The sequence below is a fragment of the Miscanthus floridulus genome, chromosome 16 (assembly GCF_019320115.1).
Source record: "Miscanthus floridulus cultivar M001 chromosome 16, ASM1932011v1, whole genome shotgun sequence".
Classification (NCBI taxonomy): domain Eukaryota; kingdom Viridiplantae; phylum Streptophyta; class Magnoliopsida; order Poales; family Poaceae; genus Miscanthus; species Miscanthus floridulus.
In genome coordinates this window covers 79833774-79852459 of record NC_089595.1, presented here as the reverse complement: position 1 = coordinate 79852459, position 18686 = coordinate 79833774, and the positions used below count along the sequence as shown (strand labels likewise).

The window sequence follows — 18686 nt, the reverse complement described above, 5'->3', positions numbered from 1 at the left end:
TGGTCTCTGTCGAAGCACACAAGGAAGATTGTGGGGTGCTCCAGAGAAGTGGTTGTGGGGGGATTATGCTCACCCCACAGGAGCCGCGAAGAGTAACTCTAGTAGAGCGTGTCATTGAGCTACCCTCACTTGTGGGTAGGTTCTTGCAGTGCCTGACGTGCGAGCTTGACGTGTGATGCCAATTAGCCGCCGAAACACCAAGTGAGCGGTCGACACAATAGGGACTAGCGTATTGGCAAATACGTGAACCTCAGGAGAAAAATCACCTTGTCATCCTTGTCTTCCCGATGGTTTGCATCCTTGTGGGGGGTACGACCTCGGATACCACGGTAGGTCATATGGGCTATGCCTCTAGGGGCGGCCCAGCCCACAAGAAGGAGCCTTGCGGGGCACGATTCTGCTCGGCGACTCCCGCAAGGCATGGGGAGGATATCCTGAAGATGTTTTGAGATCTGATAGGATACGTACGATCCCATGTTTCTTGTAATCTGTTATTACTTTCTGGTTATCTCTCAGATCTAACCGACTTGTAACCTTGCCCCCAGACTATATAAGGCGGGCAAGGACTCCCTACAAAATCATGGAAAATCATACGATAGCTAATACAAACCAACAGACCACAGGAGTAAGGTATTACATCATACTGATGGCCTAAACCTGTATAACTCGTGTGTCTCTGTTGCCTTCTTGTTCTTGATTACACGCTCCTCTGCCGATCAATCTACCATCGCGGGGTGCCCCTCGGTGGACTGCCAACGATATTCTATCGACAGTTGGCACGCCAGGTAGGGGTGTGCGTGTTGTTTCCTTGTCGAACAAGATGGTTTTTTCGTAGGCTCTTCGTCCCTCCCGCAGCCCGGCCAGATCTTCACGGTCGGATCCATCACGTGGGTCATCAACCCCGACAGAGTTGGAGAGCTTCTTGAGCCGGTGTAGATCCATTCTGCGCCGACCACCCTCGCACCTACAACCGCAGATCCAATCTCGGAACCACTTCCGGGGTCGACTTCATCAGCCACTCGCCGCTCGCTTCCTTGCTACCAGAGGAGGCATGTCGACAATGATGATCTGATTGAGTCTATCGATCAGATCGGCCTGAAACTCACCGATTGCCTCTCTATTGCTGAGTCGGCTCTAGACACTCTTATTCAGCACCGAGCACACTCCGATCTTGATCTGTCGGTGTTCAATGCTCGGCAAACTTCAGGGCTCGTCGCCCTGCCCTTCGGGCTCGTCAATAATGCCACTACGTATCAGGGTGCCCTAAGGGGCAAATTCACCGACCAGCTCGCCGACCAGCTCCCACCAACCGTCAACATGCTGCATGCCAGCCGAGGTCCCAAAACATCCCTCCAAACCATCCTAGAGGAAAATCTGGACTTCGAGTCTCAAGGGTCCATGGAGCCCCTTGTCGAGACCTTCACCGGGCAACCCCCTCTCTTGCCTTTCTGGGGTGGCACAATCTTCAACATCAGCATCGACAGCCCTCCTCAGAACGGTGAAACAGATAAGGAACGCATCGCCCGAGAAAACAGGAATGCCAACCGCGCGCAACGCCATGATAACGAACGCGCCATTGCGATGGTCGAGGCCGCTCGCGATAACCAGTTCAATTCACAGGGAAGGCCCCTCCATCACAACCTCAACGAAGAATTCCTCCACATTGATGGCCACAACGTCTTCAAAACTCCGAGCGCCAATCTAGCGATGGCCGCCAACGAACTTGCACACCTCCCGCAAACGCCCAAGCTTGCCAAGGTCGCCGCTATGCTAAAAGCAGCACATTGTCAAGTTAATGAGATCCAAGAGGTTCAGAGACCATCATGCTCCACAAGCGCGGTTCGCCGATCAGTCGATCCTAGATCTAATCGCTGCCCTAGTCAAAGCCGTTTTGCTGACCAATCACTACCTCCCTAGGGGGGAGTCGGAGGCCACCACGCCGAGCATCATCGCCAGCATGACCAAGAGGTCAAACAAGATGCCCGAGTGCACCTCAGTAACCTTTGGGATGCACGACGGCATATCGATCAACGCCACTTCGGGCACCATGAAGATGAAGTGCGACGCCACCAAGATTACGAGCAGGAGTACGGTAACCCAGACTCAGCTCTGGAGCCGATCATCGCTGGCAATACTGCTGATATCGACGCCGACAACCTGGAAGGGCCCCCTACGTTCACCAGGGCGCTTCGAACGCTCCAGTGGCCCCCGTGGTTTCAAAATCACCGGGGTTGAGCCCTACGAAGGAAGAATTAACCCAACTCAGTGGCTATAGGCTTACGCCACCGCCATCCGCGCCGCCGGAGGAGACACCAACGTCATGGCAAATTATCTCCCCATCATGCTTACGCCAGTCGGCATGAGCTGGTTCACAAGCCTTGCCCCGGACTCCATCGGATCTTGGGAAGATCTGAAGAGAGTTTTCACCGACAACTACATGGCCACATGCAGGCGACCGGGCACCAAGCATGATCTCAACCGCATCAACCAAAAGCCGTCTAAACTACTCTGCAGCTACATCAGGTGCTTCTCCGAGATGAGGAATTCTATTCCCAACATCACAGAAGCCGAAGTCATCACTGCCTTCGTCCGAGGACTTCATCACCGTGAACTCCATTCTAAGTTCAATAGAAAGCCTCCTACCGGCATCGGCGAGATGATCACCACCGCCAACCAGTACGCCGACGCCGAGGAAGCGGAGGTGCATTTTAATGAAGATACGGGCACTAATCGCCCACCTCGCCGCCACGACGACCGCAACGATGACCGACAAAACAATGTTCACCGCCACGACGACCGCAACGACAACCGACAATACAACGATCGTTGCTACGACGACCGCAGTTTCCATTGGGACAGCAGACGAGATCGGCTAGATGGATTCAAGCCTGGTCTGAATCGCCGCTGCCGACCAGATCACTTCATTGCCAACGTCAATGAGCCACGCACAAAGTGTAACTACGATGAGCAGTACAAGAAGATCCTCGATGGACCGTGCCCCCTGCACAAGAACGCCAAACACAAGATGAAAGATTGCCTTGGTTTGGCTAAGGAGTTCTAGGAGAAAAAGTACAACGACGATAATGGTGGGAACGGAGGACGCCGACCACCTAGGGATAATAACAATGCCTTCTAGGACCATGACAAGGTGGTTGCCACCATCTTTGGGGGTTTCGCCGCTAACGAGAGCAGAAGGGAATGGAAGCTCACCGCCCGACGAGTGCTCACCGTCGCTTCAAAGGAAACTACCGCCAACCCCAGCTATCGCCCTTGGTCTGAAATACCCATCACCTTCAGCAGAGCCGACCAGTGGGTGGACATACCCTACACAGGGTGTTTTCCCCTCATCCTTGACATGACTGTCTAGAAGGTGCTCTTCAGAAAAGTCCTTGTCGACGGTGGAAGCGCTTTGAATCTACTCTTCGCCGGGGCCCTAAGGGAGCTCGGCCTCAGGACAATAAACCTCATGCCCTCAAACTCCTCCTTCTAGGGTGTGGTACCTGGCAAGGCATCCAGACCACTTGGGGAAATTACCCTACCAGTACAGTTCGGCACGACAACCAACTACCGAGTGGAGCATATCAACTTTTATGTCGCCGACTTCGACATCGCCTACCATGCCATACTAGGGTGTCCGGCTCTGACCAAGTTCATGGTCGTTCCGCACTACGCGTATTTGGTGTTGAAGATGCCTTCACCTGCAGGAGTCCTATCTCTGTGAGTCAACCTCTCCATCGCCTACGCCTGCGAGACAGAAAGTCTCGCCCTCACCGAAGCCACCGACCTCTCCATCCAGATGGCTAGCGTGGTCGCCGAAGCCAAGATGGCATCTGCTGACGACATGGAGATCCCAGAGCCTCCCCATGCCTCCGCCAAGTCCAAGGAAGTCAAGGAGATCGGCCTCGGCCTCGATGACCCTTCCAAGATGGTGAAAATTGGGGCTCACCTTGACCCCAAATAGGAAAGCGCGCTCGTCTCCTTCCTATGTGCCAACACCGATGTGTTTGCTTGGAAACCTGTAGACATGCTGGGGGTACCGCGGGAGAAGATCGAGCACTCCTTCAATGTCTCACCGACCGCTAAACCAATCAAGCAGAAACTTCGTCGATTCATGCCAGACAAAAAGGAGGCTATTAGGGTAGAAATAAAATGGCTCTTAGCTGTTGGATTTATAAAAGAAGTGTATCATCCAGATTGGTTAGCTAATCCTGTTCTTGTTAAGAAAAAGAATAAAGAATGGAGAATGTGTGTTGATTATACTGATCTTAACAAACACTGCCCTAAAGACCCCTTCGACTTGCCTCGGATAGACGAGGTTGTAGACTCCACCGCCGACTGTGAGTTGCTCTCCTTTCTTGACTGTTACTCAGACTACCATCAGATCTCCCTCAAGGAGGAAGACCAGGTCAAAACATCGTTCATCACGCCTTTCGGTGCATACTGCTACACCACTATGTCCTTTGGACTAAAGAACACCGGCGCGACCTACCAAAGGGCTATCCAGACATGCCTCGACCAACAGATCGGCCGCAATGTCGAAGCCTGCATCGATGACGTGGTCATCAAGACTAGAACCGTCGACAATCTTATCACCGACCTTGAAGAAACTTTCTCCAACCTAAGCAAATACTGATGGAAGCTGAACCCTTCAAAGTGCATCTTTGGAGTTCCATCCGGTATCCTGCTCGGCTACATCGTCAGCGCTCGAGGCATCGAACCAAACCCTGACAAGGTCTCTGCCATCACCAACATGAAATGGCCGATGTGTGTCAAAGATATACAGAAGCTTACGGGTTGCATGGCTGCGCTAAGCCGTTTTATCTCGCATCTCGGTGAAAAAGGGCTACCTTTCTTCAAGCTCCTCAAGGCCTCCAAGCTTTTTTCTTGGTCAGAGGAGGCAGATATAGCTTTCGAGTAGCTCAAGTTGTTTCTAACAAAACCTCCAATCATGACAGCACCATGACCAGATGAAACTCTGCTGGTTTACATCGCCGCCACCTCTCGCGTTGTCAGTACGGCTATTGTCATCGAACACGAGGAAGCCAGACACGCCTACAAGGTGCTACGTCTGGTCTATTTCATCAGCGAGGTACTTAATGAGCCAAAAACTTGTTATCCTCAGGTGCAAAAGCTATTATATGCAATTTTGATTACCTCACGCAAGCTTCGACATTACTTCGAATACTACAAGATCGCCGTGGTCACAGAGTTCCCTCTGGGGGATATTCTCCGCAATAAAGAGGCCAATGGTTGTATCATCAAGTGGGCCGTGGAGCTCGACACTTACTCCATTGATTTTAGAAGCAGACCAATAGTTAAGTCACATGCGCTTGCTGATTTCATCGCTGAGTGGACCGAGATCCAAGAACCCATTGCCGCCACTTGCCCCGAGCACTGGGTGATGTACTTCGATGGCGCCCTTAACATCAATGGTGTTGGTGCGGGCATTCTGTTCATCACACCGACAAAGGACAAACTCTGATATGTTCTCCGTATACATTTTTCGGCCTCCAACAATGCCGCGGAGTACGAAGCATGTCTCTATGGTCTCCGTATAGCCGTCGAGCTCGGCATCAAACGCCTCATGGTATATGGGGATTCTGCGCTGGTTATCAACCAACTCAATAAGGATCGGTCCTGTTCCAGTGAAAAAATGGATGCATACTACACTAAAATTAGAAAAATTGAAGAGAAATTCTACGGTATCGAGTACCACCATGTGCTACGGGATCAAAACTAGCTAGCCAACCAGCTATCAAAGATAGGATCTTCTCGAGCCACGGCTCCGCTAGGGGTTTTCATCCAAGACCTCCTGGCACCATCTATAAAAGAGGATAAGGAAGTTGTAGAAGTACCCCCAGCCGAGCAGTTGGTACTCGCGGTACCTTTGCTGGTCGCCGATTGGAGGGAACAGTTCATCAAATACCTCTCCAGCGATGAAACACCCGCCGACAAAATCGAATCCAAACGACTAATTCGCCGAAGTAAGCATTATGTGCTGGTAGACAGTAGCCTAATGAGGAAAAGTGCCAAGGAAGGAATACTGCAAAAGTGCATCATCCAAGACGACGGTGTGAAGCTACTTTCTGAAATTCACTCCGGTTCCTGTGGCAATCACACGGCTTCAAGAACACTGGTCGGCAAAGCTTTCCGTGCAGGTTTTTACTGGCCCACGGCTATTACCGATGCAGAAGATCTCGTTCAACAATGTGAGGGGTGTCAGTTTTTCGCCAAGCAAATACATGTGCCGACATAAGAATTACAGACCATTCCAGCTTCCTGGCCATTCGCATGCTGGGGACTAGATATGATTAGGCCTTTCAAACCAGCGCCAGGAGGTTTCTGGTATGTGTACGTCGCCATTGATAAGTTCTCTAAGTGGATCGAGTACAAACCACACGTCGCGGCTACTGCTAAGAAAGCAGTCGAGCTCTTTGAAGACATCGTACACAGATTCGGTCTCCCGAACAGCATCATCACCGATCTCGAGACAACTTTTACCAGCCATCATTTTTGGGACTTTTGCGAAGATAGGTGCATCTCTGTTAAATACGTTTCTGTTGCTCATCCTAGAGCTAACAGTCAGGTCGAGCGGGCTAACGGTATGATCCTCGACGCCCTCAAGAAAAGGCTCTATCAAAGAGAAGAAAAGCATCCGGGCAGATGGCTCAAAGAACTACCAACTGTGGTCTAGGGACTACGCACTCAAGCTAGTCGTAGTATCGGCGTATCTCCATATTTTATGGTCTACGGCTCAGAGGCCATACTCCCAGCAGATATTGCATTCCGAGCACCTAGAGTAGAAAATTATGATGAAGAGCAGGCCATAGCTGTTCGGACAAAAGACATTGATCGGGCTGAGGAAGAACGTCTGATTACTTGCATTCGCACAGCCAAGTACCACGAAGGTCTTCGGAGGTATTACAACCGAAACGTCAAAGGTCGTTCGTTCACGATCGGCGACCTCGTCTTATGTCGAAAACAAAAAACCGAAGGGCTTCACAAGCTGTCTTCACCCTAGGAGGGCCCTTATGTCGTCAAAGGTGTTACTCGGCCAGGGTCTTATCGCTTATGTGACTTAGATGGAATCGATGTTCCCAACTCCTGGCACATAGAGCACCTTATACGTTTCTACCCCTGAAATAACACAGATATGTATTCTTTACTTTCATATTAATAAAGTTTTGGTCTCCATAATTTTCCTCCATTTTTTCATCTATTATAAGTTTCACTTATCACCATCGGGCTATACACCACGACATGGCGATCTCCAACACGTTCACCAAGCACGCCCAATTCGCCGAACACGTTAACTCCTGATCGCCGAACACGATTTCTCCAAAAATCGCAAAAAACGATTACTCCAAAAATCACCAAAAACGATTACTCTAAAAATCGCCGAACACAACTTCTCCAATTCGCCGAACACGTTGACTCCAAAAATCGCCAAAAATGATTACTCCAAAAATTGCCAAAAATGATTACTCCAAAAATCACCGAACATGACTTCTCCAATTCGCCGAACACGTTGACTCCAAAAATCACCAAAAATGATTACTCCAAAAATCGCCAAAAACGATTACTCCAAAAATCGTCGAACACGATTTCTCCAATTCGCCGAACACGTTAACTCCCGATCGCCGAACACGACTTCTCCAATTCGCCGAACATGTTAACTTCCAATCACCGAACACGATTTTTCCAAAAATCGCCTACGTCGATACCTCTGGGTCACATAGGTTTTTCTACAAAAACAACGACGATCTTGCGTTCCAAATTTTGCAACATAGCCCGCCGATCGTCAAGCAGCACACTTTTTTCCTTCTGTTTTCTATGGAGAAGACCCAGTCTCTGACTACATCCTACACGTGCTTAGGGGCTCCGCCCTCTGCGTTACGGTTGGTCGGCTACAGTTCCTTGGCCATGCCTGTTCGTCCTACATGTGTCAGGGCCTCTGCACTCGATGTTATGGACTATGGGCTAGTCAAGGCCTAGATTTCCGGCATGAACTAACTGCTCGAACGCCGCTTTAGCCATTTCTCTCGCCAAGTTACTCAAGTTGGCTGCTGGGCAGCATGTTCTTTCGCACTAGTAACTCCAAAGGACACCAAGGCTCTAACATCCCACCAAACGTACTATGAGCTCGGTGATCTGCGTGTTGGGCGGCATGCCATGGTCTTATGATAACGCCAGTTTCTTCAACATACGCATGGGCTCCGCATTATGCGTTACGGATCACGACCTAAGGCATTAAGTTTAGTGAAAACTAACTGATCGAACACCGCTTATATTATGCATAACTGCATCGGGATGATAATATGACGATTCTTCATAGCCAGATAAATCAAGTGTTACAAGCGGTAATATCCGGGCAGATTGTTAAGCTTCGCCAACAGTTTCTATTTCACCAAACAGGTCGATATCGCCGACAAGCACTTTCGCCACATCCTCAACGTCATCCTCCAGCTACTGGGTTCGCGCGTCGCTCAGCCCATTGGCGAACCCACCACCTATCGACTGGATGTCGACAGACGGATAATGGGACCGAACCACTGCAAGGGCATGAGTAGCAGTGGTCAAAACAGTGTCGCGGTTGAAGTTTTTGAAGTTCTTCCACGCTGCCTTGCATCTCTGAATGATGGTGTCTGGCCCTTGCTGCCTACCATCAGGATGGGGTGACGGTTCAACGTTGACGCAGTTGAGCACTGGTTTTATTGCGGCAGTTATAGTGTTGAAGTTGTCCTTCTGGACTTTGGCTTCCTGCACCAGCACATAAACTGTGCCTTGGTTTTATGTCGGTAATCTACAAGAATTACAATGGTTCGTCACGACAAAAAAGTATTACGACATTACTTCCGATCAGGGGGTACCTACCTTTCAATTCTTTGGCCAGTTTATCTGCTCGCCCTGACTCCTTCATTTTCTCTTGTCGGATTTGTTTGACGGTCTGGCGAAGCTGGTTGAGTTCTGCATCTTGCTCTACAAGCACAAAAAATAAGAAAAGGAAAAAATATACGGCCAATTACTGCAAAGTACATTATGTGAAAAAGAATACCGGATTTTAGCTTGGATACATCCTCCAACTGCTGGCACTTCCGGTCGAGCTGCTCGGTTTTACTATCGAGTTCTCCGTTTTTCTTGCCCAACTGCTCGGACATATTTTTAAGTTCCTCGGATACAGTCGCCAGCTGCTCAGATGTCTTCTTCAGCTGCTCAAACGCAGCCGTTAGTCGCTCAGACAGAACCCCATTCCAATGTTCAAGGTCCCGCGAGTTCGACTCTGCAAGGTCCCGCTCGTGCTGGGCCCTCTGAATACTTTTCTCTGAAAGACTTAACGCCTCCCAGAGTATCTTATTTTCCTCGGCGAGGGGCTCCATCCTCTTTAATAGTTGGTGCTGTTGATCGGCTATCTGAGCTATCCCCTGCGGATTAACAATGCAAGAGATAAACCTTGATCTCCAACAACATATATCGGTGTTATAGGCGCGGTACTCACCTCAATTTGAGTCATAACTCCAGCGACGGCGGATTTCAACCTCTTTATTTCCCTGGTGGTATTTTCTTCCTCGACGACTACCACCTCTTCCCCACGTTTTCGGAGAATCTGGATGGATTGGGGTTTAGGTGCGGCACGCTCGATCTCCATGACCTCATCCTCCTCCGCCGTTGCTTGAGGCACCATCGGGGGGCTCTATGGTCGAACTGCCGCTCCGACCACTCCTGGCATCCCTACGGGTGACGACGTTTGCTCCTCGGCCATTGACGGAGTTGCATCTTTAACCTCTGGCGCATCAACAACAGCTACAGTTCCCGTTTCCAAGGTATCGACTTTTTCGGTCGTAGCCGCGGTTGCGGTCGCCGACGTGCTCGTCGTGTGCGCCAATGATTCACCACCGCCAGGTCTGCTAGGAGCGGCGACTGGCCCATCCTCTGTTTGTCGAGCACTCGGGGACTCCTGGACGGGAGCAGTCATCATTTTTCCTTCTGAGGTCATGGGCCTCGACGTCGCACTATGTAATATTGGCTTCTCAGTAACCAGGAGAAATCAAGGAACAATATTATTACTCCAAGGCAAATATACTTACGGTTTGGTCTTCCGATTGATTTTCTTGAATCGGCGATGCCTGCCTAACCCACCAGGCGCGGCTGCTTGGTCTGCTTTATGGGAGGACTCCTGCGCCTCTGCAGCGGGCTGCCGCTCTTCTTGGTGCCCGAGGGCCCCCCTTCTATGCTTTGTTCTATGGTTATCCCCTCTTGTTGCTCGAGGACTTCGGTAGTTTGCATCACCGGGTTTTCTGTCGTTGCCCGACCATAACTTTCCCGTGCTTGCTGCTTGGGAGCATCAGCATCCGTCGGTGCCTCCATCATGCTTGGCGGAAGCGCTGACTGGTCCTCATCATCGTCTGACCACTCTAGCACAGCCGTTCATCGTGGCCGAATAGTTTGGTCCTCTCCAAGAGAGATGCCGCCTAGTTTGTGTGCATGAGAGCTTGTGGTTTTTCTCCTTTTTTGGACCGGCTCATCTACTGCCGGTCTTTTCCCGTAGACCTTCTCTGACACTAGGGATGGACTATCCAACGAGGAGCTTGGCTCATCCTCTTCGGTCTGTAGCGGCCGCCGAATGTCTACTCCTTTAGGCCAATCGGCTCTCGGCACATTTGAAAAGTATATTGCCCTATTCTGTGAATGGATCTTTTCATAAGTAAGTTAGTCCTATGCTCGACAATTGATGCCTGGTCAATGCAAAGCGAAAGGGTTACCTAAGGAGGTGGATTGCCACAGTTGAAAGCCTTCATTCCTTTTGGCTAGCTAAATGAGATGTTGGAAGTAAATAGATCCATGGCATGATCTATTACTTCTTTCTTTGTTAGGCGGTTCGTGCTTTCATGGGTACCGTCGTTATCACCTTTATAGTCAAACGCTGGGTGGGCCCTCTCTTTGCAGGGTTGGACGCGTTGCACTATGAAGCTAGCTGCAACCAGTTCACCCCTAAGCTCCATGCCCTTAATCAATTCTAGAAGTTCTAGTACTTGCTCCATGTCAGCGTTGTTGGGTCTCTCCGACCAGTTACTATGGTTAACCAGGATGTGATGGACGTCGCATCGAATCATTGGGTGACTTTGTTTGATATAGAACCATCTGGCGTTCCAACCTTTCAGGGAGGTATTTAGCAGAACGTTGATGTATTCGCTAGCCATCCCATCCCTAAGCTGCAGGTACACGCCACCGACCACCTTTGAACCGCTGCCCCCCTTCTTCTTTAGACAGAACAAATGCCTGAAGAGGTTGAAGTGGGGAAGAATATCGAGAAACACCTCACAAAAATGGATAAAGATGGACACATGCAATATGGTGTTGGGGTGCAGATTGCAGAGGCTAATCGCCCAAAACACCATAAGATCCCTCAAAAAGGGGTGGACCAGAAACCCTAATCCTCGCCAAAAATAATCTTCAAATACTACAGCCTCATTAGTATGAGGTGTTGGGAAGGGCTCACCAATAGCCGGCCACCATCCGGCAGTAAGGTGGTCGGACAGCACGCCCGCTGCCACCATCTTGTTTAGATCCGCCACCCCCATTTTCGACGGCACCCATTCCTCATCACGACTGGCTCCAGTGGCCGCCTTCCTCGGCTTTGCGGCTCCTTTTTTTGGTGCCATTTCCTATGGATTGGTCCTAGGGTTGGAGGAGAATGCTCGCGATTGGTGCGGAATGTGGAGCGTAGGGAGTGCGAAGGTAGGAAGCAGGGTGGCTTGATAGAGGTAGGAGGCGATATGTGTGGCGGCGCGGTTATAAAGCACTTTCCCCACTCTCCCTTGAATCTGAGGGTTTTTGGGAAACCGTTCCCACGATCAGCGCTACTTCGACTCCTCCAAAATGGTTTAATGGGCCACAACTTGGGCTATCACGTCATAGTAGCCCATGCCACTCATTTATCGCCACCACTTATTCTCCGATTTCTCTGCATTTTAATGAGGCTTAGTAACTGATACTGTACAGCCATTACTCTGAATTTTTGCCGCGGTTTGATTTATCCAATATCTACGCCAGAAACACGAGGACTGGCTACTTGCTCAGACGGTTTACTAATTTTTGAGTCTGGCACCACATGACTACGTCACCTACTATCAGGCTCAGGGACTAAGTGGGCACACTTCACCTTGCGGTGAATGTGTTTGTTTTTTATCTCGAGGCTACGCTCGGGGACTAGCTATCTGCTCGAACGGTTTACTAATTTCTGAGCCTAGCACCACGTGACTACGTCACCTACTGTTAGGCTTGGGGACTAAGTGGGCACACTTCACCTTGCGGTGAATGTGTTTGTTTTTCTGAAAGACTCCAAACCTCTAGAAGATAAAACCATGTATCTTTACCCTCGTTTTTGGATTCTAAGTGGCCACACTTCATTTTACCATGCAGGAATTTTCAATTTTGGACTTGAGCTCCTTACACCCTTATGATAAGCTATGCTCAGAACACACTGCTCGGCGATGCTGTACGCTGCTCGGTAGCTGCTCACAACTGCTCGGCAACTCCTTATGGTGGTCGGACCATGATTTGGATAGCTCAGTTTTGGTTCGCACCTACTCGGAAAGTCTCAAGATGGCATTGCACAACGGGTACAAGGCGCTCGGGGACTAGCTGTGGGGGGTACGACCCCGGATACCCACAGCAGGTCATATGGGCTATGCCTCCAGGGGTGGCCCAGCCCACAAGAAGGAGCCTTGCGGGGCACGATTCTGCTCGGCGACTCCCGCAAGGCACGGGGAGGATATCTTGAAGATGTTATGAGATCTGATAGGATACGTATGATCCCATGTTTCTTGTAATCTGTTATTACTTTTCGGTTATCTCTCAGATCTAACCGACTTGTAACCTTGCCCCCAAGACTATATAAGGTGGGCAGGGACCCCCAACGAAATCATGGAAAATCATACGATAGCTAATACAAACCAACAGACCACAGGAGTAAGGTATTACGTCATACTGATGGCCTGAACCTGTATAACTCGTGTGTCTTTGTTACCTTCTTGTTCTTGACTACATGCTCCTCTGTCGATCAATCTACCATCGTGGGGTACCCCTCGGTGGACTACCGACGATATTCTGTCGACAATCCCCTTTACACAAGCTTGTATTTACATTCATATACATTGTGCTTGTGTAGTTGCTCTTGTAATTAGTTAGCTTGTGTAGCTTGCTAGTTATCTTCTTGCTTGTATAGCATAGAAGTAGCTCCCTTGTGCAACTAATTTGGCTTGAGTAGCCTTGTTAGTTGCATCGCTTAGTTTGTGTAGCTAAGTGATTTGCGCTCTCTAATTTGGCTTATGTAGCCTTGTTATTGAGCATTGCTAGTGAGCTTAGGAGCTTTGTTCTTTTTGCATCATTGGTTGTGTAGGAGCTCCCCTAGTTGGTTAAAGTACTAGTGCATTGGTTTGTGTGACCATGCTCTAGAATTGATTAGGTGAGCTCTAGCTAGCCTGACACCTTAGTTGCTTGTTTAGGATCTTTTTAAGGTGCTTGATAACTTAGATAGAGGGGTGTAGTATTGGCTAGACTGATAGTTTTAATTCTGCATTTGTTATGGTTAGCCGACGTGATTATTTTTAGAAAGGGCTATTCACCTCCCTTCTAGTCCGCCATCTCGACCCTACACTTGGGCAATTTGCCCACCACAACGAAACCCAGCACCAAAGTGCCGAATTTGGAATGGTGTACACCGTTCTAGATCCGCCTCCGGTCACAGGTGCGAAAAACTTTCACTCGAGCTCTGCTATTCCTCATATGGTTGAAGCTCATAGGCACTGTGACCGTAGTTTCGATGATTACTTTTCTCCCGGTGCTCTTCCCGACTATGATTTCCCCAAATTTGATGGTTCCAACCCCAGATCTTGGGTTCAGAGGGCTGAAACCTATTTTGATGTCTATGGAATATGTAACACCCTAGGTGTTTGGCTTCCACATTTGCACTTGCATTTCATGAACATGAGCATCATTCATCCATTCATGAGCTTATATTGCATGAAACATGTTTTCGAAACATTGCAACATATTGTTATATTTCATGTGTGTTTGTTTTATGAAATGAATAGTGTGCAACACTCAAGTGCAACATGTGCAACTCACTTTAGTGAAACATGGTTAGTTAGTACTATGCAACAAAATCATGAAACAAATGAAACATGACTTTGAAACAAAGGTAACATTTCACTTATTTTTCCTTGTTTCAATGCATGTGATGCTTGATTTTGGTGTGACCAATGTGTGGTGTGGCTAATTATCCTATTAAGCAACTTAGTTATGCTTAGAATGTCATTAGGAACAATGTTCATGTTGATCACTTAGCCTAATTAGGTTTCCAAGTCATGGTTTGACCATTATGGACCCCTAGAGCTCCTGAGTTTGACTGTTTAAAAAGTGTAGCTTAGATTGTTTGCATGTCTGAGCAACCTAAAGCAAAGTTGTAGAAAAATTTATAAGGAACAAACTTTGTTTAGAAGCCAAGTCATGAAAATGTGTACAACATGCTCAAAAAGGTCCCACAAGTCAGATTTGGGGTTGTATTCAACACTTGGAAATTTTCTAAGTGTGAAGACTGGATTTCAGTTTCATGTACCCAAATTGTTCATGTTGTAGCTCCCTAACCAAGCTGAACCAGCTCGAGCTCCAATTGGCAAAGTTGAAGATCTCACTTAGTACTACAACTTTGTCAACTACACCTTAACTTGGATCATCATGGATTATGAGATTTATCATCATGAACTTGCTTCATCAGTCGGCATCGAGGAACTCTGAATCGGGATTTTCAGACCGGCATAGTGGCCGACCGGCCGCAGGCCATTGCCGCCGCATGGCCGCCATGCGCCCGGCTAGCCCTAACTACGCTACATGCTGGCTGGCATGAAGTGGAGGACGCCTGCTGCCTCTCTGCTCAACCGCACGCGCTCTACCTCCCACTCGCTCTCTCTCGCAATGCCACTGCTCGCCATTGCCGACGCTGCTCGCTTTGCCATCGTAGCTCACCGTCGACGCCGTGTTGTTGGCCAATCCATCTTGGCCATCACCGCATCTTCTTCCACTCCACCTCCTAGACCTCTCGCTCTACTCCCTTGAACCGTTGGTAAGGCACATTTCGATTTCCGCCATCGGAGACTTCACCGGAGCACGCCGTGCTTACGGTTCACGTGGCCTTGGCACTCCACTGCACCATGCACTGCCTCTTCCTCTGGTCCAGCACCATGCTAGCTTGCTGATGCTCGGGTAGGAATAGCTCTAGACGCTACCGAGCATGTGCCTGGGAACGCCCCGGTGCACCTCACCGTGTCTGCCATGGCCGCGAGCACGAGCTCGTCGTGGTCGGTCGCCTTGAACCTTTCCTGCCTCTTCTAGTGCACGCATGAGCACCCTTATGAGCCATAGTATCTACCTCAAAGACATAGTCCTCGGATTCGCCGCCGTTGAGCCAGAACAGCCATGCCGCCGTGATGCTCGGGGCACCGTCGTGTGACCGTGCGTGCGGCCAAGCTCACCGGCGCTACCCTAGCCGCCCTTACCTTAGGTTATCTCTACGTTAGGTCTCTAGGTAACTCTAGCGCCTTTCGCTGGGTGATACCATGGCCAGAGTTGGCCGGCGTGCCATCGGGCGTCCTCACTGTCCGCCATGGCAGCCGCCGTCCATTCGCCGTGCCCCGTACATCCCTCAACGCGGTTGAGCTCGGGGATGGCGACGGTGGTGACGCAACCGCCTGAGCCCTCCGTGCCGGTGAGGAAAAGCTTGTCGAAGCACCACGACAGTCCCTCCCTAGTTTCCATTTCACTGCCATGCGGGCCCTGCTGACGTGTGGACCCCGCGTGACAGTGACTGTGTATTCAAAGGCTAGCTCAATTATTCTAGAATTTATTGATATTTTGTAAAAATTGTATCTCTAGTTTTATAAATCTAAATTTGGTGGTTCCAATTTTGTTAGGATCATAGTGAAGTCTAGTATTTAGGAAAAATATGACATGAACACTTGTAGTGGAATTTTTGGAGGAATTAAATAGGAACTTGAAATGTGTTTTTAATTGCATGCAAACTTGTTTAAATTATATCTTGAGTTCCTGTGCTCCAAAAATTATGAAATTTTGTTGGTATGCTATTCTTGCTTAGTAGAAGCTCTGGTAAAAATTTGAGAATCATTGCATGTATGGTTTTTGAGTTATAGATTTTCCTTTTAACATTGAATGATCCTTGTGTGAATTTTTGTAATTTATCTAGGAATCCAATGACCATAAAATTTTGTGGGGAGTGTCCTAGTACCATAAGGATGCTAGGAAAAATATAAAATCTATTCCTTGACACTTTTCACTAGGGTTTCCTAATTATGTCATTTTAAGCCATTATGTCTTATCATTTTTTGTGTAGGATGTTATACTTGCTCAAATGATGTGAAATTTTTATAGTGGTCTACTTGGAGTATGTAGTACCTACTGTAATATTTGTAGATTAAATGGTGTAGTTCTCATATATGTTTGTTATTTCTCTTAATTAATCAAATAAATTAAGAAAGGCATTAAAAGAAATGAATTGATGGTGAACACCTTACTTTCTGATGTTCTTGCGACATGTGTGATGAGTGAGTAAAGTTAGTTTTGTCCAATTATATGTTTGCAACATAAGTTAATAATTATTTTTCTGCATTGTGTCTTTCGGGACAGTTCTGGGGATTTACAAAGTTCCCCATGATAATTTGGTTTGCTGCGAATGTGGTGAATACAAAAGTTGTAGATAACTTATGTATCTAGCTCCTGTCAAAATTTGGTGGCATTTGGCCCAGTAGTGTAGGAGCTACAGCTGTTCAAAGTTACATCCCAGAGTTGCTTGTTCTCTGTCTTGTTTGGACCTGATCATGTAATTCTGTAAATTTGATATGGTAAAGTTTGGAATCATGCCTTGAGGTCTAAAAATGAATTGTAGGTAATTTCATAAGCTTTCCAAATTGTCTTGTTGCATGTCATTTGGAATTGTAGATCTTCAGTTATGGTTACTTTACCGTACCGCTGTATAGTCTCTGTTTCGCTGAAATATGAATGTTTGTGTGCATGCCTTGTTGCAATGTTCTTGTTGATTGTTTACGTGCTAGCCTAACTTGAGAACATTCTTAGGTGCAGGTGCTAGGTCCTTAACTGAAGATGAGCAATTGTACATTAGATTGTATAAACTTGGCAAGTAAAGTGATTTGAATAGAACCTAAGTCAGAAAATGCGGACTGCAGTAAGCATGTGCATTCCCCGAGCATCCCTAACTTTGTTCATGTGCATCCATGATATTTATCTTGTGCATTCATGCAATAGGTGTGCCGGAGGGAGTGATGCTGCTGGAGTTCGAGGGATCCAACCAGGAGGAGCCCGAGGTGCAGGAAATCGACGAAGTAGCCGCCGAGGAGGAATTGCCTGAGTGCCCTGACCACCAACCGTCCTCTTTCCTGAAAGGCAAGCCCCGGAGTATATTAAGTCTCCCATGTTTTTACAAATACCTTGAGTACCTTTTATTCGTTGATGATGCATTAAGTATAGGAATTGGTTGGAACCAATTGTTGCATTATATATCCATCCTTGTCCAGATATCGCACTAGAATCCTATTTAAGTTCAGGAATGGGTTAAATGCTTAGCCATGCTTAGTGCGGTAGAAGTCAGGTGATTTCCTGTCACCTACGAGCTTTAGGATGAGGTGGATCACGGTTGGCTATATTTGCTATCGTGGAAAAGAACTATGTTAATAATGAATTAAGACCGGGCGGAGTCTTGTGTAGGTTTGGACATAGTGACTCCGTCTGCATCGTTTAAGGACCGATACGCTGTATGTTCTTATGTCATGTTGAACGCAGCCTAACACTTAGCTGGCCGGATAAGTCGTTCCGACCGTGAAGCCTAGTTGCTCGATTCAGGCCGAGGACACGAGCAGGGGTCCGCAATCTGGATGGAAGTAAGGATGTGCGGGGAGCCATTGGCGTAAGCCCAAGGGTGGGTTAAGTCACCGAGCACTCATGGCAGAGTGGTTCTCTGATTTTGCGGCACTGTTCGGACTCGCAACTCTTGAATTGTACCAACGGTGACTTGTTTGCGACCCTGATGGGGGAAGCAAGGTTTGTGTTAGGAATATCCCTCTAGCTGGATAGGAATCGATTGGAATCGCCGTCTCTCCCGGATAGTGAGAACTTGACTGAGCAGCGGCAACGTAGATTCAATTAATTTAACGATATGGTTAAATGGATGATGATGATAATGTTGCCACGATTTATACCTGCTATGGTTATTAATGTTTGCATCTTAATAAAATGATTGCTTAGTACATGTGCTAATATAGATGACAGGTTAATGGCTAAAAGTCACTGCTAGTTCAGGTTAAGAGTTGATCATTATTACTTATGCTTTTCCGCAAAAAGAAAGTGTCAGCCAGATCCACTAAATTAAGCTATGCATGATCCTTGGTGTCATTTGTTTTGGTTTCCGATGGGTAAGTCTCGCTGAGTACATTCTCGTACTCAGGGTTTATTCCCTCTTGTTACAGATGACCTTCTATACCAGGGCTTCTGTAAGTATTGTCTCCACCCGGCGGGTGATGAAGACTAGATCATGGGCATGATCTCTGTTTCTCTTATCTGAATGCTTTTGCGGGTGGTGATCAGCAAACCAGTATTTGTAT

General features: G+C 48.1%; 1 protein-coding gene across 1 annotated transcript; it reads right to left on the bottom strand.

The window, feature by feature from the left end:
- Positions 1–5320: 5320 nt before the first annotated feature.
- Positions 5321–9682, bottom strand: LOC136510902 (uncharacterized). The gene is made up of 5 exons (XM_066505196.1): positions 9497–9682; positions 9056–9422; positions 8875–8979; positions 8664–8777; positions 5321–5637 (listed from the first exon to the last, which is right to left on the bottom strand). The coding sequence occupies exons 1-5, from the start codon at positions 9680–9682 to the stop codon at positions 5321–5323; spliced, it is 1089 nt and encodes a 362-aa protein (XP_066361293.1).
- Positions 9683–18686: the final 9004 nt, after the last annotated feature.

Coding starts and splice junctions, on each gene's coding strand:
- LOC136510902 (XM_066505196.1), bottom strand. CDS start 9,682: ATGGTGCCTCAAGCAACGGCGGAGGAGGATGAGGTCATGGAGATCGAG. Junction 9,423..9,496: donor GAGTTATGACTCAAATTGAG/GTGAGTACCGCG, acceptor GTTAATCCGCAG/GGGATAGCTCAGATAGCCGA. Junction 5,638..8,663: donor ACCGTCACCCCATCCTGATG/GTAGGCAGCAAG, acceptor TCACTGGAACAG/GACCGATCCTTATTGAGTTG.